The following is a 22,800-nucleotide window of genomic DNA, read 5'->3' on the forward strand; positions in this document are numbered from 1 at the left end:
CACGTAGTTGACTCAAATTCAGTTCCCGGCATTGCGTGAGGTCTCCTGAGCACCATTAGGAGTGATTCCTGAGTGCAGAAGACAGAGGAAGCCCTGAGTACTGCTAGGTATGACCTAAATCTTCCCTCTCAAATATGTATATAGTAGGTTACCCCTCTATCTGCAGGGGATATGCCCTGGGACCCCAAGCCCTAGGTAGATATCTTTTCTAATATATCCATATCTAAAGTAAAGTTTAGCACTGTAGCATACTGTCCTCCCGCTGTTCATCTCTTTGCTCGAGCAGGCACCAGTAACATCTCCATTGTGAGACTTGTTGTTACTGTTTTTGGCATATCGAATATGCCACGGGGAGCTTGCCAGGCTCTGCCATACAGGCAGGATACTCTTGGTAGCTACTTGGGCTCTCCGAGAAGGGCAGAAGAATCGAACCCAGATCAGTCGTGTGCAAGATAAACGCCCTTCCTGCTGTGCTATCACTCCAGCCCAAAGTTAAGAGTTAAAATTGCTGAAAGTAAAGTTTAAAGTTTATCAGTTAGGCATAGTGAGCAACTAACAACAAAAGTGAAATAATGAAGCAGAACCATTAGGACAATACACTCTAATGAAAGCTATATGGTCTCTCATTCTTAAAACATCTTATAGTGGGGCCAGAAAGTCAGTACAGGGGTACTATCTAGAGGTAACAAGGAATGCACCAGATGACATACAGTCTCCTGAGCTTCGCTGGGTGTGACCCAGGAGGTCCCTGAACACTGACAGAATGGTCCCAGGTTCCCTGGCATTGTGGGATACACCAAGCACCATATCCTCCAGCCCGAACCCTGAACTTCCAGTCCAGCTGGCCACATGTTGCTGGGAGTGGGCTCTCTAAGCACTGCTTGGGAATGTACCCCCTGCCCCCTCCCCCACAAATAACACTGAAAAACCCCAGTCTACTGGAAGTAACAATTTTTTTTTCTGTTTTTTTTTTTCCCCTGCCCTGGACAAGGCGTCACCCTTCCCAGCCTGGGCTGTCAATTTCTCCCCCGACCCTCAACCCGTGGCCCATGGCCTGACCCCTGTTTGCTATCGAGAGAGGCCAGAGTGAGAGAGATGAAGGACCTGGGAGAAGGCAGGGAGTGGACCCCCGGGTTCCACTCACCCACACGGGGCCCTGTTCCTTACCTGCACATCCAGATTTTTGCGGGACGAGGCAGGTGTGTTGGCATAGGAGCTGATGGAGGAGCTGGTGTTGATGTCATCCGTGCTCAGGTTGTCGATGGTGTCGCTGATCCCGCTACTGACGGAGCTGCTGTCATCCCAGCTGCCAAGACAAATACACCCCAGTCACCACCTGCTGCTGCCACCGCGGGCTGAGGGGCCCCCAATGCCAATACCCTGCTAAGCTCCCGCTTTGTCCTGAAGTTCCAGACAAAGCTCTCCAGCCTCTGACACGAGTCTGGGGTTGATGAGCAAACCCCCCCACAACCCCCCCCCGGCCAAAGGTTGCTGCTTCCCCAAGCACTGGAAGCATAAGACACACCCCACTTCCCACCCCACCCTCAGCTCCCGCTCAGACACGGCAATGCATGACACAGCACAGTGGGCTGGGTGCCAACTCTGCAGGCAGAAGGCCCAGGCTGGATAGTTCCCCTTCAGTACTGCCAGGAGGACCCTCCTCCCCAAGTACCAAGCTGGGAGTAGGCCCTGAGTACCACAGGGGTAACAGCCCCAAACCCCCAACCCCTAACCAAAAACAGCAACATCAACTACAACCACCAGGAGGGCCAGAGAGACAGACAGGACAGCAGGTAGGGTATGGGCCTTGCATTCAGCTGACCTGGCTCAATCTTGGGCACTGTATGTGGTCCCTCAAACCCAGCACAGAGTCAGAAATCAGCCCCGAGCTTAGTTGGGTCTGCCCTCTGCCTCAATTCTTCATTTTCCAACACTCAAAGCAATGTGTCTTGATTCTCTTTCTTCTTCACCATCCCAGAAGCACCAAAACACTGACTGCCCAAGACGTGCTCAAGCCTAGCCTCTCCCGCTGTGGTGGTCCCTGCACATGCAGAGGTGCTGCGTATGCTCTGGCCCATGAACTGGTGGGACTTCAGTTCCCTTCTGTTCCCCAAGGATCTACTCATCCCCCCACAGCCAAGTGATCTGTCTGAGGCATGGATCAGATCCATTGCTTCACTTCCTCTAGCAGCTTCTGGGCCCTTTAACATTAAAACTCCATGCTCAGGGCCCTGGGACCCCTTAGCCGTGACCCTCCTCAAGGCCTGGCTCTGTTCACGTGACTCCCTTTCCTTCGAAGCCAACACGGTTCTTGTGTTCAGGCTCTTGGGCTCACTCTTCCTGGACATTTGTCCCTGACTTATTCATCTCGAGTGTTGTCTCCTCAGCAAGGTCTTGATCCCTCTATTGTCCTGTGGGCAACCCCCCCACCCCCCACTTCCCAGGGTTGCTTAAACTTGTTTCATGCCTGAAAATTTCTTATGAGACTGGGGTAGAAAACATAAGTGTACAATTTGACACATTCTCCATTTTGGAGATTTCAACTACATTTCAACCTGAAATGTGTACTTTTGTAGGAGAGAGAAGGACGAACAATCAAGTATTTCCCAAGCCCAGAATAAAGAAGACATTTATTTTGTTTTGTTTTGTTTTGAGGCCATACTGGGCAGTGCTCTGGGGTTATTCCCGGCTCTGTGCTCAGGAATCAGTCCTGGAGGGCTTAGGGGATCACATAGGGTGCCAGGGATCAAACCTGCACCAGCTGCGTCCAAGACAAGAGCCCTACCCGCTATACCATTTCTCTGGCCCCAGGAAAACCAAGTTTTCACAACTCTCATTCTGCCATGTGCTCCAACAGGTTCGTGGCCCACAGTTTAAGCAGCGAGGTGCTCTCCTACTCCCCTGCTCCCCACAAATTGCTGTGTTCTTTTGTTCCTGGGTTGTAGGACTGCTGTCACAGAGCAGCTACTCAACAAATACTCAGTCAGCTCAACTTTTTATTTTTTCACTTTCCAATGCTAGGGTTTGAACCCAAGTTCAGGCATGCAAAATCGTATCATAGTTCCAGGATAGATGCTTATCAAAAGGCATGGGAAGGAAGTTCCCAAAATAAATGCAACACTGCCTGACTTACCACAGAAACTGAGGCCCCGGAAATCCTGCACAAAGTCAGGCAGCTAGTAAGACGAGCAGTGGCCTCCAAATTGGGCCATTCCAACTCTAGAGACACCAACGGGCTTTCCAGAATGTCAATATTTGGTGTCCTCAGGAACCCAGCCTGGCCCACTTCCCAGCGAGGAAGATGAGGCTCTGCGCCTAGGCACAAGGGCCAGGGGCAGAGTAAGGGTTGCCAGGTCTGTATGAACACTCAGGGTGGTCCGAGAACCAAGTACAAGCAGATAGGAACAAAGAGGCTTGGGGAAAACTTGTTTAAAGAGGCGATCGATGCCCAGATCACCTTTGGCCTCAAAGTATAGGGAGGACAAGGAAGGACAACAAGTTAGTATGGGGATAGTGGGGATAGCGGGCAAGGGTCAAAGTACACGGGTGGTGTTAAGGAATGCTAGAACTAAATGTACAAACAGAGAGTCAACGACACTGAAATCATGAGACCCAAGCTTCAATAACCAAACTGAAAAAGGTGCCTGTCAAGGTACGAGCCTGCAGTGACAAGACATGTGGGGCCTCACAAGATGGGGGGTGGAACCAGAGCTTCTACCCCGCCCCCACGAGACCCCAAGCTGCCACCCACGAACAACTCCTCTGGCTGCTTATGGAGCTCCTGAACGGCCATGATCCCAGAGGCACACAAACCAATCTCGGAATGTAGCGGCTTTGGGCAGAAATCCCTTCAGACTTAATTACTAAAATACGAGAAATCCAAAATCATGTGGCCTCAATATGACACCATATGCTCTTTATAATCAGCAACAGAAAACAAATTATCTAATGATGTCTTTTCGGCAGGTCTGATTGTTGGAGGAAATTTCCAAATAATAATGGTGGGTCTTTTTTCAAAATATTGAATGTAATCAAAGTAGAGAGAGAGTAAAGTGGAAATCATCTACCATATAGGCAGGGGGCAGGGTGGGATGGGCGTATACTGGGGTTCTTGGTGGTGGAAAATGTGCACTGGTGAAAGGATGGGTGTTTGATCACTGTATGACCGAGACTTAAACCTGAAAGCTTTGTAACTGTTCTCAGGGTGATTCAATCAACAAAAAAATTTTTTTAAAAAGGTGCCTGTCAAGATGGCAGACTGGGGTGGGAGGGCAGGAGCAGGAACTTGGGGGTTCTAGAGATGGGACTAATGATGGGACATTGTATATCTAAAACCCAATATGAATAACTTCTTAAGTCACAGCGCTTACATGAAAGTTGGGGGTGGTGGTGGAACAGACAAACTCGTCCTCAAGCTCCTTCACTCCAGCGCCCAGGAACCAAGCTTGGAGAGCCCACATGGACGCAGGGGACATATGGGAGGGTCCAAAATAGGGAGGTGACTTTGGGGCTAAGATATCACTCAGTGGTAGAACACTTGCCTTGCATATAGGAGGGCCTGGATTTGATCCCTGGCACTGGAAAAGAGATAAAAAAAAAAAAAAGGGAGGTGGGTTGAGTGTGGTTCAAGTCCCTGGGTTTCAGAGGGTCTCATGGTACCAGGGTCTTAGCAAATGCCACTTTTGTGATGCTTCTGCCAGGGGGAGAAGGCAAGGGTGAGGGTGGAGACATCAGCTTCCAATTCCTCCTTTGAAGCCTTCTCAAAGTTCCCTGTGATCCCTGAGTGCAGAGCCAAGAGGAAGCCCCAAGCATGGCAGGGTGTGGCCACCCAAATAAACAAATAGAAAAAAAATCCCAGAATTCCCAGTCTCACATGGGCTTGTCTTCCCACCTAGACACTGGAGACAGAGTCAGAGTTATTCCCCCTGAAGGTCTGTATGACTCTCCAGATGCAAGCCAGGGCCTGGGGGCTGCTGAGCAAGGTGAGGTGACCAGAGCACAGCAGGTAGTAGGCACCATGACTCATGGTCTTTATTTTTTTTTTCCTTTATTTTATGTCTCCCAAGTAATGCTCAGGAGGCCTGGGGGTCACTCCTGGTGATAATCATAAGCCTAGGGCTCAGCAGTGCTGGGCAGTACTAGGCAGCTAGGCAAGACGGGATCAAACTTGGGGCCTTGGGCATGAGGGTGAGGCACTCACCTCTAAGATACTATCCCCCAATTCCCACCCTACCACTGCCTGTTCCCCCATTTTTCAGATGGAGAAATAGAGGTTGGAAGGAATAGCTATCTTGACCATTTAATGCTGGAACTGAGTTGGGTTTTTTTTTCTTCTCTTTTTGGGTCACACCTGGGGATGCATAGGGGTTACTCCTGGTTCTGAACTCAGGAATCAGCCCTGGCGGTGTTCAGGGGACCAAATGGGATGCTGGGAATCGAACCTGGGTCGGCTGCATGCAAGGCAAACGCCCAGCCCACTGTGCTATTGCTCCAGCCCCTGGAACTCAAAAAGAAGAAATGCCTACTCTTAGTTCCTGTGCTCCTTCAAGAAGTGGGTTCCTGTGGCCGGAGTGATAGTACAGCAGGTAGGGCATTTGCCTTGCATGCGGCCAACCTGGTTTCAATCCTTGGCATCCTATATGGTCCCCCAAGCACTGCCAGGAGTAGCTCCTGAGTGTAGAGCCAGGAGTAATCCCTAAGCATCACTGGGTGTGACCCACCCCCCAAAAAAAGCAAAAAAAAATGTGGTTTTCTGGGCTTATTTGTCTTATCCCCTCCTTTCTTAGAAAATAATCACCCAGCACCTCCCTTAATGTCTTCCAGCAAATAGATCGTACACCCCCACCAATTGTACCCGAGGCAACTACTATCCCTGAATCTTTCCAGCGCCCATGGAAGGGGTGGGGACAGGAACGGGGGGGAGGTTTATACCCGCTTTGTGACATACTCTCCTAGACTCTCTCATGCTGCCTGTGACATAGTGGTTAATCCTGCAGCACTGACCTGACCAGCATTTACACTGATTCTCATCAACACTCCCATCCCCTCCCAGTGGGCTCCTGATGAGGGTGAGTGCTGATTGCAAGTCCACTTGTAAATGCCCATTAGAGCTGGGAGTGGAAGCCTTCATCTCACGCAGGGGGATGCCTGACTTGGTAGGTCCAGTACCCCAGCCCACAGGCACACACTCTGCTCATCCAACACTTCCAAACCCAACCCTAGCACAGGAAGAGACAGGGCAGAGCTGAGGCAAACTCATTTCCAGCCATGCACTCCCAGTCCCACGCCCACACCTCCCTTCCCTCTCTGTCAAGTCAAACTTCCCTCCATTTCCCTCTCCAGGACCCACAGATGCTCAATCACCTCATAAAAGGCTCTTCTGGGGAAATTCCAACATAACAGATGGAAAAGGACTCACATGTGCTCTCACAAAAGAAAATGTCAAGCGTTTTCAATTGCACCTGTTCTCTGGGGTTAAGAGTTTTATGTATCAATCACTTTCCCCATTAATCCAACCAAAAAAGAAAGGGGCTGGTGGGAAAGGAGGGCAGCTGGCCAGGAGGAAGGAGGGAATTTAGCCATGGGTGCCCATAAAGCCACAACCTGGAGTTTCTGTTTTGAAATGGTACCCGCTTTTCCCCTAGGGAACACTCAACACCATTCAAGATGGTCACAAGGCACTAGCTAGCATAGGGGTCTGCAGTCCACTGGGCCTGTTGAGAGTTCACAGGATAGTTCTGCAACTTACTTGGCCAGGAGGGTGGAACAGAAAGTTGAGCAAGAACAGAAACAGGGGGCAAGGAAACTGCAAGTGAGAAGGAGGGAGCCCATGCTGAATAAGGAACCGTGGTCCCCCAGAGGTGTCTGGTTCCAGAAATGAGATGGCTTGGGGCTGGAGTGATAGCACAGAGGGTAGGGCATTTGCCTTGCACGCAGATGACCCGGGTTTGATTCCTAGCATCCCATATGGTCCCCTGAGCACCGCCAGGAGTGATTCTTGAGTGCAGAGCCAGGAGTAACCCTTGTGCATCACCGGGTGTGACCCAAAAAGCCAAAAAAAAAAAAAAAAGAAAGAAAGAAATGAGATGGCTTTCCACACTCAGAAAACCAGCCAGGTCACCTTTCTGTCTGGGTCTCTGTGGACACTGGTAAGTGTAACTCGATGTAAAAATCACTTAAGTTCCTTTCTCCCCATTCAGGGTATAAATGGTCCCAATCCACCAAGATTAGATGTGTGAGTCCCAAGAGAGGTGAGGTAAAGCTGCTCTGTGTGAAGGATATAGGGAACACCAGTTCTTCTATCCGCCTCTCAGAGAGGGAGGTTGGACATCATCTGTTCCAAGGTTGGGAAGTTTGGTAATGATCTTTTAATTCTGCCCAGAGTAGCACTCCCAAAATCATATGGCCACTCACAAGGCACAGGAGAAAATGCAGCAACAACTCTCCAGGAAAGGCACAGGAGGCCACTGGCTGTGGCCACTTTTCAGCTGCCCAAGAAGGTGGTGCATGAAGGGAAATGGCTCAGAGGAGGCACAGGACTTGAGCGCCTCTATCTGGCCACACTGAGAGCCGGAAGTACCCAGGAGACCAGATTCGCTTCTGAGAAGTCATGAATTCTTTTATTTAAAACTAATTTGCTCAGGAAGGGGTGGGCCAGCTCCTGCCCTACCAAAGCCTGGGCAGCCACACTCATACCCCAAAGCCACTGCTATGCCTCTGGACCTTCTTGGAGTCAGGAAGGGTTACCTCCCCCCCCCCCCCCCCGCCTCCCCATACTTCTGGAAGCCCCAGCAGGGACACACATGTCCCGCGACCATTTTCATGTAAGCTTATGTATCAGCTCATTCCAGATACTTACAAATAGATCTTAAAAGAGATTAACTAACCACAAAAATGTCTCAGGTATCCCAGAACTGCCCAGTTAAATTATTCTTGATGCTCTGAAGCAGTACCTCCAAACACGTAATATGACCGACCCTGGTAGGAGCATACCATGTTGTAAGGGACCGTAACCTAGAAGCCAACCAATCTTGACTAACAATCACATTACCAGAGAAAGCTTAAATTGTGACAAAAGCTTAGCAAACCCTCGGACAAGGACTTAATGTCCCCATGATGATTTCCAAGAGTTTTCACAAATTTTCTTCTACTGAAATATTTTTCAATCATTCAATCAGCCAATTCATGATAACAAGCAATATAAAATAAATTATTGTGGGTCTGCTATGAGGGCAGCTTGAGGGATGGTTGAGAAAATGGAGACAATGGTAGAGAGCAGGTGACAGAGGTGGTGGGATTGGTGTCGGAATATTTAATGGCTGTAACAAATCATCACAAATAAGTTTGTAAACCACAGTGGGGGTAATAAAGTGGGGGGAAAAACTAATTTGCTTAGGGTTTCTGCACTTGGTACACTCATGCTCACAGACAGCGAATTACATTTTGTTGGTAAAACAACTCCTGATATGTGTGGAGAGTGAAAAGGGTCGCACGCAGAACTTCGTTTAGGTAGTAAGAATTAGCTGAATAGTAAGAATAGCTGAATCCAATCATGTGGCAAAGGGAAATAAGTACAACCTGGATGGCATACAAAAGTCATGACCCAATAAAGTTACAAAATAGGAGACTAACACCCAAGAAGCTGTGCTTCTAGAAAACTGCGTTTTGTAGACAGCATGTTCTATGAAAATTTTCAAATTGCAAATGTGTTATTTAACCAAATGTATTCTAGGTCCCCACCATAATAAACTGAGCTATTACTGCTGGCAAATAGGACTATAACAGTATTTCTCCTAACAAAATAGAAGACTAACACCCAAGAATAGCCAAGATAAGTACCAGGAGGTTTACTCCATGGCTTGGAGGCCAGCCGTACATGCTAGGAGAAAAGGCAGCTCAGATAGAGAAGGGAGCACTAAATAAAGGATGTTGGGAGGATCCTCCCAGGATGGGAGATGCATGCTGAAAGTAAACTAAAGAGAGAACATGATTGCCACTCAATGCCTCTTTTGCAAACCACAGCACCCAAAAGAAGAGAGAGAACAAAAGGGAATGCCCTGCCACAGAGGCAGGGTGGGATGGGGAGGATGGGGGTGGGGTGGGAGGAATACTGGGATTAGTGGGGGTGGAGAATGGGCACTGGTGGAGGGATGAGTACTGGATCATGGCATAACTGAAACCTAAGCACAAAAATTTGTAAGTCAACAACTGTACCTCATGGTGTTTCACTAATAAAAATTTAAAAAAAAAGTCATGACCCAAGTGGGGTGAGGAATGTTGAAAGAGGTGACAAAAACTGATTACAAGTGAACCCTGAAAGAAACCCAGGATTTGTGTTTACTGTGTGGCGAAATGAAATTCCAGTTCAGAGGCTCCCAGGACCCCTGATGACATAGCAGAAAGATGTACAGAGAACGCAGTGGGCCTCAGAGTGATCATCCTGGAATATGAAGTGACTTTCTGAGTCCTGGGCTTGAATGAGAAAAACGTATGGAATCTCAAGTTCTCTAGCAAAGAGGATCCCACACTTCTGAGTTGGGACCTGAAGGCCTAGGACTTGTTTACAAGATGAAGGGAGATGATGAAGCAAATCAATATTCAGACCTAAGTTTAAGAGGAAAGTTTTTAAGGTCATTGGAATAATGTCTGTATAATTATTTACTTAATTTTGCTTTGGGGCCATACCCAGCTGTGCTCAGGGGACCATATATGGTACTGGGGATCAAACTGGGGTCGGCCACATACAAGATAAAATGCCTTAACTCCTGTACTTCAATTTCTGTATATTTCTATTTTAAAGACTCTATGGTATATTCTAAAACTCTTAAGTCTTCTGATTAAGTTTTAAATGTCAATTTAAATTTTAAAAGTCAGAATGCTGATGTCTGACTTGAGATTTAAAGATAAAAATTTAAGAAGAGCACCCAGACTTCAAAAGAAATTGAATAGGGCCAGTGGGACAGTATAAGGTAGGGTGCTTGCTTTACATGCACACATCTGTCCATTCAATCCCAGTCATCCCAGAAGGACTGGAGTCCTTCTTTTAGCCTAGGACGAAGCTCAAGAGTTTCATCCATGCTTGCCTTGAGTGTAGAAGATCCTAAGCTTCAACTCAGGGCACATTTTTTTAAAAAAAAAAAGGAGCACAAGATTGATTCCTAACATTGCTTTATCTGTTTAAGTGCTCAGATATGCTTTGCTTGTTAGGAGAGCAAGTCTGCTCTGTCAGACATCTGAGGAGATGGGGAAAACCAGGTGTGTTAGATTTATGAATGAATGAAATAGTGAAGGAAACTTAATTATCCAATAAAGCAAATAGTAGTTAACAGTTTAGCTATAGCTATCTCAATTTTTAAAATATGAGTGAAGTATTAGTGGGGACAAGAAAGACAGCTCAAAGAACTAAAGTGTATGCCTGGTCCCCCAAGACCTCCTGAGCACCACTCAAGGCCCCCCCCCAATAAAAAGAGAAAAATGTAATAATGAAGTAACTGGAAATGAGTCTCACGGACACTGAATTTATGACTAAGTAACTGAAGATTAAAAATAAAAAGTTTAATAAAGTTTAAAAAAGTAAGTATTTAAGAATAGCAAAACCTAATTCCTTTTGGATATAAAAGGAACACTCGTAGACATTTAAAAAAATATCTAAGGCAAATCTGACTTTGTGAGCAAATGAATGGGGTTCATATGCTTGTGTGTGTGTATGCACGCATGTGCATGCATCCCACATGAGTTCGTTACAGCCTTACCCAGTGAGGCTCAGAAATCACTCCTGGCAGTGCTGGGGGACCAGAGGTGGTGCCAGGGATCAAACTTGGGTCAGCCACTTGCAAGGCAAGTGCCTTGCCAGCTATATTATCTCTCTAGTTCTGAGCAATTTTACATGGATAACCAAAAAAAATTACACACACTTTTACACACACACACACACACACACACACACACACACTTTTACACACACACACATATGTATATATGTGGGAGAAGGTTTTCTCTTCCCCAGTTATCTCCACTCTCATTTAACTTCACTCTACATTGCCAGGTTACCAAAACTAATCTAAAACAGTTTCAAAAATCTTCAAGAAAACAGTCATGTTTGACAAGCTTGGGAAATAAGCAGAAGAACCCTTGGGTTCTATAATAAGAAAGCAAAAGGGACGTGGGACGCAGACCTTGGCTGGGTTCCCTGCATTTAAAAAAAATTTTTTTGACAGCATATCCTGGGCATGCCCTGAAAATTCTTTGGCTGAGATCTCTAGAAAAATGGCAAGAATAAGCACCTATTGATTTCTTCTAATCATCAATATAAAAGCATCCTTTCCAAGTCAGATCACAGCTAAGTACTCTCTTCTCTACTCTATGAAATGCCCATAATAGTGCAAGTAGAATTATAAATAATCAAAGTGGCTGAAGCTTTTAGTACAGTGGGTAGGACACTTGTCTTGAGCACAGCTGACCTGGGCTCAATCCCAGATGTGACATACAGTTGCCCTCGCCCCACCAGAAGTAATCCCTGAGCACAGAGTCAGGAGTAATCCCTGAGCACAACTGGTCTAGCTAAAACATCAAGGGTTAAAAACAGGGGTTGGGGGGTGATCAGATTGGGAAATGGCTCTCACCTGCTTTTAGCCAGAGGCTGGGAGAAGGGATTCTATCAAACATTTGCTATTTTTCTATCAGGTTCCTAACTGCTATAGTTTTGGATCCAAAATCATGCACCCTGCCGGGCAGCTTGGATACAGTTAAGAGTGTCCTTACCTTGAACCACACAGCCAGTCAGCGAATGTGGCATCTCAGCACAAAGCTCAGACAAAAGAAAACAGGAGAAGAGCAAAGGGCAGTGAGTGGAAACTGGACTGGCCCCAGGCCTCTTGTCTCCAGCCATCAGTATCTCCTCAAGCTACCACACAAGTGACCCTGGGCGACAGAGTGCCAAAGCCCAGGTCCACCAATACTCTTTGTTGGGTTGCTTCTTCTTCAAGTCATAGAAGTGGCACAGTCAATGGGTCAAGCATGCCAGGTTCTGATCCCAGAACTACTTCCTGTGAGAGGTCCTTCCTCAGAGAGTCCCTGAGGAAGGGGCTGTCTCCTTAGAGGTTTCTCTGCTGTGCCACTTGACTAGACTCTCATCAGAACCCCTCATCTGAGCTACTTCCTTTCTAGAACATGTAGAATATCTGCTGAACAAGAGTAGAACTGGCAATAGGAGTACAAAAGGTGACTTTGGGGGCTGGAGACCGCCCAGGGGGTAAGGCACTTGCCTTGCATGTGACTGACTCAGATTCAATCCCCAGCAAGGAAAAGCACCACCAGGAGTGACCCCCAGAACAGAGCCAGAAGTAGCCCCTGAGCACTGTTGGATATGACCCCCAAAGCAAAATGAAACAAAAAAATCTAAAGGTTTCTAATTGACAATCTGAGTTGAGCTCGGGGAAGAGTTACATGAAGGCAAATGGGCAGGCTGAAGGTGATAGAGCACTTGGGGGAGAGGAGGAGGAGGAGGAGGAGGAGGACAGTAAGAGGACACAGGACAGAGTTCTGGTGTTGGGGGGTCAAATTTACACAAGTTTTGAGCTCTATCACTAAGCTACATCCCAGGTCCAAGATTATAAAAAAAATAATTTGGGGGAGGGTATTGGGGTCCACAGCCAGCAGTGGTGCTCAGGGGCTAGTCCTGGATCAGTGCTCAAAGTGACCTGGCAGTGCTCAGAAGACTGTGTATAGTGCCCGGGATCCTCATAGAAGACAGGCACTTTAATTCCTGTACATTCTGTATCCTGTACTATGGCCCGTGATTTTTTAAAATCATCATCATTATTATCATCATCATTATCAAGGCACACATAGAAACTCATGTGTCTGGAATAGGTAGCCATACCTGATACACAGAAGACTGTCTCCCCTCGCAGGTGGGGAGTCCTTGAGGGAGGGGCTGCCTCTTTAGAGGTCTCTCTGCTCTCCTACTTGACTAGACTCTCATCTGAGCCTCCTCTCTGCTCCCTGCTTGGCCCAGCCATTTGAGCTGGCAAACATGTACACAAGCATTTCAACGGAATTCACGGAGTCCGCAGAAGACCACACTACTCACCCACAAAGGATGCATTCTTACCTAATTTTTATACCCACTATTAAGGGGTTCACCAAATGCCAGGCACAGGACTAGTTAGGACACAGCTTGGGGTCAAGACATAATAGTATTTTAATGGGGGAAACTCTCAGTGCTTTGCCAGTTTGCTTACTAGTTTCTTGCGGAAATAAAGACTTGAAAAGACTCACCAGAAGTGACCCGAAATTCCATTCGAAATCAGAATGGCCCATAAAACCAGGAGATCCAGTTTCAGAGTCAGACAGAGAAGCTGACATCACCGGGCCAAGAATTTGAATGCTGCTCGCTGGGAGGGCTTACAACACAACTCTCACACCCAAACAAGCAATCTGCTCTGAAAAAACGCAGGTGAGAGGATTGTAAATTATTTCCGCCCCTCACACTCCCAGTTTTTCCCAGTGTCCGGGGAGTGAGGCCTCCTAGAGCCGAGGAGAGAACCCGGCCTGGCCCTGACCCCTGGGAAGCTGCCTCTTATTTGGACAAATTTTTAACATCAAGTGCTTCCAGGGAGCATTTAGATACAGCACAGGAATCCGTCATCATAGTCACGAGTTAAGGTGATATTGTGTGTATAAGTCCATCTCGCATGCAGTAAGAAGGCAAAGCAGAATTTTCTGAAATAGACATATCCGCTAGGACATGTAGAGGATCTCACAGAAGGAACCTGGGCTGCCTGTGGGAAAGAGGAGTTATCAAAGGCTGTGGAAGGTCGCTTTTCAGATGGATTGCTTATAAAACAAGCTGGTTTACTCAAGGCAAAGAGATGCGAAATGATGTCATTGAAAAAATCCGATTTGAGATAGATCATCTTCCTTTGTTCATGAATAAGCCATGGTGGGTTAGCAGAGACAGAGCGCTCCGTGAAAAGCAAACATCCCAAAGCAACGGATCCTAAGCCCTGCAGAGCTCGCCAAAGCTTGATCCACTTCCAAAAGGTCCTCACTGAACTCAGAAATAACCTGAACCAGCCCCTATTCCCTTTCTGCTTCTCTTCTGGAGTGGCAAAAATTTGCCCGGCCGCATCCCCTAGCCTTACCTGCCCACTTTTCCAGTTAAGCACCAAAATCTCAAAGGTGCTCAATTACAGAGCCCAGTGCCCTTCTCCTGGCCAGACAGCTGCCTTCGGTTGCAAAAGCTCAGACTGGCGGAACTAGTTTTCTGGCTATTGTTCAAGGCAATTGTTCCTGTGAAACCCCAGGGCCAGAGCAGAATGAGATCCTTTGGTGTGGCTGAGACAGGCAGCCCAATGGCAGGCTCAGGAGTAACCCCTGCGGAAGGGAAAGGGTTTGACTACCTACACTTCCCACCAGACAGGTATGTTAACTATTTCCTCCCCAGGAGAGTTGCTCTAGCCTCTCATCTCCCCTAACTACTTCAGGGGGCACTTTTAGGAAAACCCACCTCGAAAGAATGCATCAGGCCTCCTGCCGCACACTGACCTTTCTCTGCCAATCTGGGAATGATAATAACAGCACAGCCCATTGTAACTGAAGTTTAAAGTTGTGCCAGACCCCCTGCAAATCACATTCCTCGCATCATTTCCTTTAATCCTCACAACTCCATGACAAAAATAATAACTGTCTGTAGTCTGTAGTCTGTCGTCTGGACAGCTGACATTGGTATCAGGCCCTGCGACTAACATTTCATTCCAGGTACATGAGACTAATTATTATACCCATTCTTCAGACACTGTAACCTGGCTTAGAAAAGAAAGGCACCAAGGCCAGACCACTAGGAGATGTTGCAGGTGGAATTCAATCTCAGGTCTAACAGCATTCAATCACGTTTTATGCACTTGGCACTTTATTTATTTATTTATTATTTTTAAATGAATCACCATGAGGTACAGTTACAGACTTACATCCTCTCATGCTTACATCTCAGTCATACAATGATCGAGTACCCCATCCCTCCACCAGTGCCCACTCTCCACCACCAATGATCCCAGTATCCCTCCGCACTTGGCACATTTTAAAGAACACCCTTCCTGGGTAGAAGAAGGACTTCAAAGTTTCCCACACTACAAGCAATGTAATGATTCCAATAAAACTACAAATAGGTCAACTCTCTCTAGGTTTCATCTGGGATCACCTACATGGTTGGCATTGCTGGTGGAAAATGACCCATAGCCCGAGCTCAAATGAAAACAAAAGCAAAATTAGACACACAGCCCAGTAAATATCTTTCTATCAGGCAGCAACCAGGCCGTCACGAGGCGCCACGGGTTCCACTTGGAGGCAGCACAAGCTCCTAAGTGCCAAGCAGAGTTGATCTGTGTCAAAGTGCCTTCAGATCCAAGATACCCCGGTGTCTGCCTCTGCGCAATATGGCTAAGAACACCCAGTTCTTTTAAAAACTAATGTGGGGACAAAACCAGATCCCCGGGCATACAGGAATTGGTTCACGTCTCCTGTAGTTTGGGACCCAGGGACTGTGCAGGGAGCGCGGGAAAAAGATGCAGGCCAGTGTTAGGAACCAGATGACAGAGCGATTGATCGTGCAAGACCGTGCTTCGTTTGCTGCCCTAAACGAACAATGTCCCAGGAGAGAAGCAGCAGCTACAGATGGTGCCAGGTGCAAGACCAGTCACTGGGGTGGAGAGAGGAAATGTGAACCCCATCAAGAGGACTCAGAGGGGATTTAGCAGCACTCAGAATGCCTTGGGGTTGAGTTTCACCCCATGGCACCTTTGTCCCATATTGGCAAGGCACTCCTTCAACAAGTAGGTGGTCCCCTGAGCAAGCGTGAAATTCCTCCCTTCAGCTCCAGGGGCTTGGTGGGGTTAGAAATCCCTGTGCTCGCTGGGCTGCAGATGCTGTGGACCCTCATTGTTACAATAGGCACCAGTGTGTCTGCTGACCTCAGCAACACAAAACCTACCCCCTTCAAGGCTCCTCCAGAGCTGCTGACACTTGGGCCAGTGCCCGCTGGCTCTGCCAAGTGGTTCCACGAACCCAGACTGGTGTTCTGATTACCAGTCAATACGTGTACTATGAATATCAACAGAATTCAGCATACTGTAGTTCAGTGAAAATAATAACAAACACTCCGACAAGGTGAAATGTATTAATGGGGAGGGGGGGGCTCCAGGCACCCTGTTTGGTATTTTACATGACCTACCATAGGAGCTGGAGCGATAGCACAGTGAGTAGGACATTTGCCTTGCATACAACTGACCTGGGTTTGATTCCCAGCATCCCACATGGTCCCCTGAACCCCGTCAGGAGTAACCCCTGAGCACTACCAGGTGTAACCCAAAAAGAAAAAAAAATTTATGACCTACCATCTGGAGCGATAGCACAGTGGATAGGGCATTTGCCTTGTACGTGACCGATCCGGGTTGGATTCCTCCAGGTTGGATTCCTCCGTCCCTCTCGGAGAGCCTGGCAAGCTACTAAGAGTATTCCGCCCACACGGCAGAGCCTGGCAAGCTTCCCGTGACATATTCGATATTCCAAAAACAGTAACAAGTCTCACAATGGAGACGTTACTGGTGCCCACTGGAGCAAACTGATGAACAACGGGATGACAATGTTACAAAAGTGCTACTGTGCTACCATCTATCTCCATCTCTCCATAAGAAACATTAAATCATTCTCCCCTTGCATAGATAGGGAAATAGAGGCTTAGAAGCCCAAGATGTCAGAGGTAATAAATGAAGCTGGATTTGAAATCAGATTGCCCTTATTCTAAAACCCAAACTCTTTCTTTTTTTGGAGGTGTGGGGGGTGGGTCACATGTGGTGGTACTTGGAGAACCATGTAGTACCGGGATTAAATGTGTGTCTCCCACGTGTACAACTTGTACTCCAATCATTTGAGCCATCCTTCTGCCCCACCTTAAATTCTCCTTAATCACATTAACATGTTGATGCAGGCATTGCAATTTGTGTTAATTAAGCCCCAGCCAAGTGTGAGCCACTGGTGGTACGCCGCAGCATCAGGTGTTGATGTATTAAGTCCATCTGAGAGCAGGATGGGGCCAGAGCGATAGTACAGCAGGTAGGGCACATGCCTCGCATGTGGCCACTCAGGTTCCAAACGTGGCACCACATATGGTCCCCAGAGTCCAGCCACGAGTGATCCCTGAGCATAGAGCCAGGAGGAAGCTTGGCACGTGGCCAGGTGTGGCCCCCAAACAAAACTCTAGTTAAGAAAGCAAATCCTAGCCAGGGCATGCTAGGACTCTCCCACCCCACTAGACACACTTGGGCTCTCAACACATCTTCGGGGCTTGGAAACCCAAATGCACAAGAACAGATTCCAGCTTCAGGGTGGCTTAGAGACGCGGCTTAGCAGTCCTGGCCAAGCCAACTTGGCCTCACTCAGTAGTCCATTGAGGGCTGCCTGCCTTTAAGAGAGCACTTAGAGGGGGTGGGGGGGGGCGGGTCAAGAAATAACCACTCAGGATCAGCTCTGCAACAGCCAAAAACAGCTCAGCCCTGGCTAATTAGCCCCCACCAGCACACAAGCCCAGTCAGTGCCAAACGCCTGGGTCTGCAGGAGCATGTCAGGTGTGTGGCCTCTCCCATTAGAGGGACCAGGAGATTCTGGAGAGGCCACCCCAGAAAACCAGGACACAGGCCCAAACAGGGTCCCCAGCCAGCTCCAAGGCCACTGATCTTACCTGATTTGACTTCCACTTATAGGTCCCTCCCAGCGCGACTCCCAACAGGAGACAAACACTCACCCCGGCATAGTTTAGCTCCACCCACCAGCCCAGGAGCATTTAAAGATATCAGAGGACTCCCAGGGCTCAGATCCCTTTCTGAGTTCCTGAGCTGGGGGGGGGGGGGGGGGGCGTCTTCATATGCGGGGGCCCCTTCCCTGCCAGAACAACAACAACAAAACAGTCTGGAAAAACGCCGGCAGGTCGTCCTAGAATCTCATCTCCTCTGATGAGTTTTCTACAATGAAAACTTCATCCAGCTGAATCCACATTTAAATTTACAATGAAAACCACCCCATGTCTTCTGCCAAGCCCGACAAGGAAGGCAGCAAGGGAGGCAGCGTGGAGGCGCGGGGACCGCGTGGCATCTTCCTAGCAGCTATGTGACCCTGCGCACGTTTCTCAACCTCTATCAGTTCCAGCTCAAACTTGAGACTTAGCAGAGAAAAATCAAACGAGATCATGTCTGTCGGCTGCCTGGCATGTGGTAGGTGGTAAAAGAACATTGTTTTCTCCTCCCCTTGTCTGGCTTAAAAATAGCAATGCTACTCTTTGGGCAGTTTTAAAGCAGCCCTAACAAATAAGAAATGCGCTCATCTCCTATGTCATCTTTCCTGGAGCTTAGTTTCCAGAAAAGAAGAAGAAGAAAAAAAAACCTACCCAGTAATTTGCAGTGTTAGTAAACACAACACAAGTTCACCCGGATCCTTAAGATTCCAAGCAAAACCTCCAATTGCCAGTCAATTTAATCAGGGACCTCAGAACCACTCGCAGCCTTTCCATACTACCTCTCTCCAGTGTTTTTCCGGCTCCCCAAAATGAGAGGGAGCCCCAGAAGCCCGGAATAAGGGAGCAAGAAAGCTGAGTCAGCAATACCCAGTTTTTCTACCTCAGCAACCTAATTTAATAATATAGCCTAGAAAATACTGACATGGCTCAAGCTGGACCAAGGACATTTGAGTAAAGGTCCATCTTGCTCTGAAATGATCTAGGTTAGAATGAAAGGAGGCAGGAAGGGGTTGGGGGGCGGGGGGGCACGAGGCTGGGTTTCCGCACCAGAAGCTTCCCCACCAGATAGCCCACGGGGATTTTGGCAGCTGCAGCGCGGATCGCTCCGGCTGACTTTTCCAATACCAGCCAAGGACCGACAAGGCGATACACGCACCGCGTCCCACCCCCGGGGCCTCAAAATTTTTTAAGGGGTTGTCCTACCTTGTAAGTTTCCTAGGCCAGAGCATTTCACTACATTGTGGTCCTTGGAGAAAGCGGACAAAGAAGCTGAATGAATCTCCCGATGGCTACTCCTCCGCCAGCCAGCCAGCCAGCCAGCCAGCCAGCCAGCCTAAAGAGCCAGCCCACCTCGGGTCAGTGTATGCCAGCCTCCAGCCACTCTGCTGCTAAAAGGACCCGCTAGGAGGGGATCGTCCTTCCCTAGTCCAGGAAAGAAATCTGATCCACCAACAAAATTAACCCCTAAAATGCTGAAGGAGCGAGGGGTCAGGTCTGAGTGTCGGTAGCAAGTCAGCTGTGAAAAGTTTCAGCAAAGCAAAAGCTAACACCAAACTCCGAAACAGTTACCGTAATGCACCTAATGGAGGGGCCCTACAAGATGGTCCCAGAGGAGTCGGGAACAGCGGGTCTGTTCGTATAAAATCTGTATACGATGAAATATTGAAAATCCCCAAGCAGTGCAAAAATGGTGGGGGAAAGTCTTTTTTTTAGCCAGAAGTGCTGCTTATTAATAACAAAACAAAAAAAAATCACAGACGGCACGAGCATGTCTTAGCCCAATACCATCAGTAAATGGATGCCAAGCATTTGATTGAAATGCTTAACAAAGACAACTTCTGAATGAAAAGGCGGAAAACTTCCTATTTAGACAGTTAATAATGTTACACATTTCATCCGGTGAGGTCAATTTGGTTGCAGTGCCAATAAAAATATGTATTAAATCCTCATGCTACCTTTTTTTTCTGGGGTCACACCCGGCAATGCTCAGGGGTTACTCCTGACCCAGCACTCAGGAATTACTCCTGGTGGTACTCGGGGAGTGTACTGGATGCCAGGGATGGAATCTGTGTGGGGCCACGTGCAAGGCAAACGCTCTATCCACTCCAGCCCCTCATGCTACATCTTTTTTTTTAAAAGTGAAGCTTAATCTATTCATAGTGACTTTTAAATTTTATGGTACAGCGGCTGGGAGGGTTGGTGAGATGGGAGAGATTCTCAGTTCTCTGATGGGAAGATCGGACTAATCCCTATTAAAACCTATAATCATGGAATTCAGAAGGAACCATGCAAACAGATGCCCTGAACAATGAACAACTGTTTTACTATCGAAAAATTCAAAAGCAAAATTATGTTAGCCACAAGCTTTTATTTCAAAATGAAGAAGGATTAAGTTGCTCTCCAGCCCCTACTTCCCTCTCCAAAAGCCCCGCAGTAGGCTTCTGGCAGCTTTCAAAAACTTTCCCGGAGAAAGGCGCCGCCCCAGGCTCTCCCGTAGGATGGGGGAGTAAAAGGGAGTGCGTGAGTGTGAGTCTGTGTGACCGTGTGTGAGGGGGACGACAGGGAAGGAAGCAATAACCGGCTCTGAGCAGGGTCTCCTTGTGGTCAGCATTTGCTCGGCAAACAGAAGCCTTTCAAAAGATGGAATGAAGAGCCCTCCCCCCTTCCCTTCACCCAGGAGGGAGGAAAAAAAGGTCAGCTGGGAGAGGAAAGGAGGATCCAGTGGAACTTCCCAGGTGAATGAAAAAGCAACCTTGTCTAAGGGCAGATAGCAATCTTGAAGAAGTCCCTACCTGAGTTAATCATTCACCTCCCGTCCCTCAGGGCTCTACCCCCTTCGAAAACTGCAGCTTGCAGCAGCCCTGTGGAGTGGGGAGGGAGACATGGAGGGTGGGGGAGGAGGGAGCCGGGCACAACTGCATCCTGAGGCCAGATTTAGTGAGAGAGAAGCAGGACCATCCAGGGTGAGGGGCTGACAAACTGGTCCCCTTATCCCTATGGGTATCCCTGGAATGATATGATCTTTACAAAATGAATTTGAGAATCTGGCTGCTACTCTGGATGCACAAGGACAGTGATGGGGTACACAGACTTTACATAGCTATACGTGCATATGAACACATGGACACACACACACACACACACACACACACACACACACACATTCCAGGACGGTATAACTGCCCCCTTGCTTTTAGGATGCAAAAATCCAGATTAGCCACTGAGATAAACTCAGAGCTGCATATCCATTTGTTGATTCCTGAATTCCATAGGTACTTACTGAGCACCTGCAATGGGCCATACTTTGTTCTTAAGTACTCAGGATAGAGTAGATGACAAAACCGACAAAAAAACTGCCCTACCCCTGTGGAAGGTAGATTTACCATAAAATAAAGGAAACAAGAGGTTAATGATGCAGTGAGCGAGTGATAAGGGCTGAGGAGAAAAAGGGAAGTCTGGAAGAGGACGGGCTCTGTCCTGATTAGGATTGGGGCAAGAAGGGTGGATAAAAGGGTGTGGTGTGCTGACATTTTACAGAGTGGAGGGAAGACCAGCAGAATAGAGGGTTTTGGTTTGTCCAGGTCCCGAGAGGCATGAGAGCTGGTTATGAGACTCTGGGGGTGGAGGAATCAAAGAGGACCTCCACCACTGGGGCTAAGGGAGAAGGAAACCCAGGCTGCAGCCTACACTTCTTCCAAGAACAGGAAGCGCAGTGTGGCTGGGACCAGCCAGAGAGCCCTGAAGCAGAGGGAGGCCAGGCCAGAGGGGACAAGGATGAAGGGGCACCAAACTCCAGCAGTCCAACTCTGCTTTGACACAGAGCGAGAAGGCACCAGAGGATGAAAAAAAAGAGGGGGGGGGGGGGCAGGCGGGAATTTCTCTTGATAGAAAGGAGTCTGCAAATCTCCAATACAAATCTTTCATCTGGATGTTGACACACACTTTTTTTTCTGTGTGTGTGTGTGTGTGTGTGTTGGGGGGTGGCAGTATGGATGGGGAGTGCACCCGACTGTGCTCAAGGCTCATTCCTGGCTCTGTACTCAGAGGTCACTCCTGGAGGGTCAGGGAACCATATGGGGTGCTGGGGTGAACTCCGGTGAGTCCTAGTCAAGGCAAGTGCCCGACCTGGCTGTACTATCGCCCCAGCCCCTTATGCACAATTTGTATAAGGGAAACTATAGTGCACAAGGCAATAGTCTTGATTTCAGTCCTCTTTCTGTCGCTCTAAGAACCACTTTTAACACAAAATGTTCTGAATTCCTTCTAGTCAAGCGTTCAGATTTAACTGAGGCTTGTCCGTGCAGTGAAAGCTAAACATGAACAAGGTGGCCCAAAGAGAGGAGGGAGGGTGGTTAACCACCCCTCACCCCACCCCCCACCCCTGCCTGGGGGAGCAGATGCCCTTTGGCTCTCTGCACAGGGGCAGTCTTCTGCTGTCATCTCAGCCTTGACTTCCAAACAGGTCAAATTCCAAAGAACACTGAGAACTCTGAACACTTTTCCCTATAGAAACAGTGTTATCAGTGTTTAGGGTCCTAGGTTATGAGTGTGTGTGGGGGCGGGGGGGGAGGCAATTGGGCACACTTAACATTTCTTGGTGTTGGGGAACATTGGGGTGCCTGGGATTAAACCTGGGACTCCCACAAGCCAAGCATGAACTCTGTCACTTCGAGCCCTGTCCCTTACCTGAGAGTCATGTTTGAAACCCCCAAAGTAGCTTATAGACTCGGCCCATTCCAAGAAAACCTGACTTTGGGGATATAGGGTGTAATTAGGCAAGACAGAAGACTAATGAAATGGAGCTAAAACGACACCCAGCCGTGTCCCTGAGAACTTCGAGGAGATTCTCATGCTTTGTTCCTTCCCCAACATCCTCAATCAGATTCTCTTCTTTTTACTGGTTCTTTCCTGCCAGCCAAGAAATTTATCACCCATTTCCCTCAAGTATTACAGAGATGTCTGTATTCTCTCCTTCCCTCCTGATCTCCTTCCTTCTTTCCTTCCTTCCTTCCTTC

General features: G+C 48.0%; 1 protein-coding gene across 8 annotated transcripts in view; it reads right to left on the bottom strand.

The window, feature by feature from the left end:
* Window positions 1–22,800, bottom strand: part of NAV2 (neuron navigator 2) — an 822,647-nt gene that overhangs the window by 84,271 nt on the left and 715,576 nt on the right. For 7 of the 8 annotated variants that reach the window (XM_056130622.1, XM_056130618.1, XM_056130629.1 and 4 more), the window contains one exon: window positions 1,168–1,306. In XM_056130622.1, the coding sequence (XP_055986597.1) occupies window positions 1,168–1,306 (139 nt within the window). Of the gene's footprint in view, window positions 1–1,167; window positions 1,307–18,988; window positions 19,206–22,800 lie in introns of those variants that run through there. The other variant, XM_056130639.1, reaches the window with a different exon arrangement.

This window comes from Sorex fumeus, unplaced genomic scaffold (genome assembly GCF_029834395.1).
Source record: "Sorex fumeus unplaced genomic scaffold, SorFum_2.1 ptg000007l, whole genome shotgun sequence".
NCBI classification, from domain to species: Eukaryota; Metazoa; Chordata; class Mammalia; order Eulipotyphla; family Soricidae; genus Sorex; species Sorex fumeus.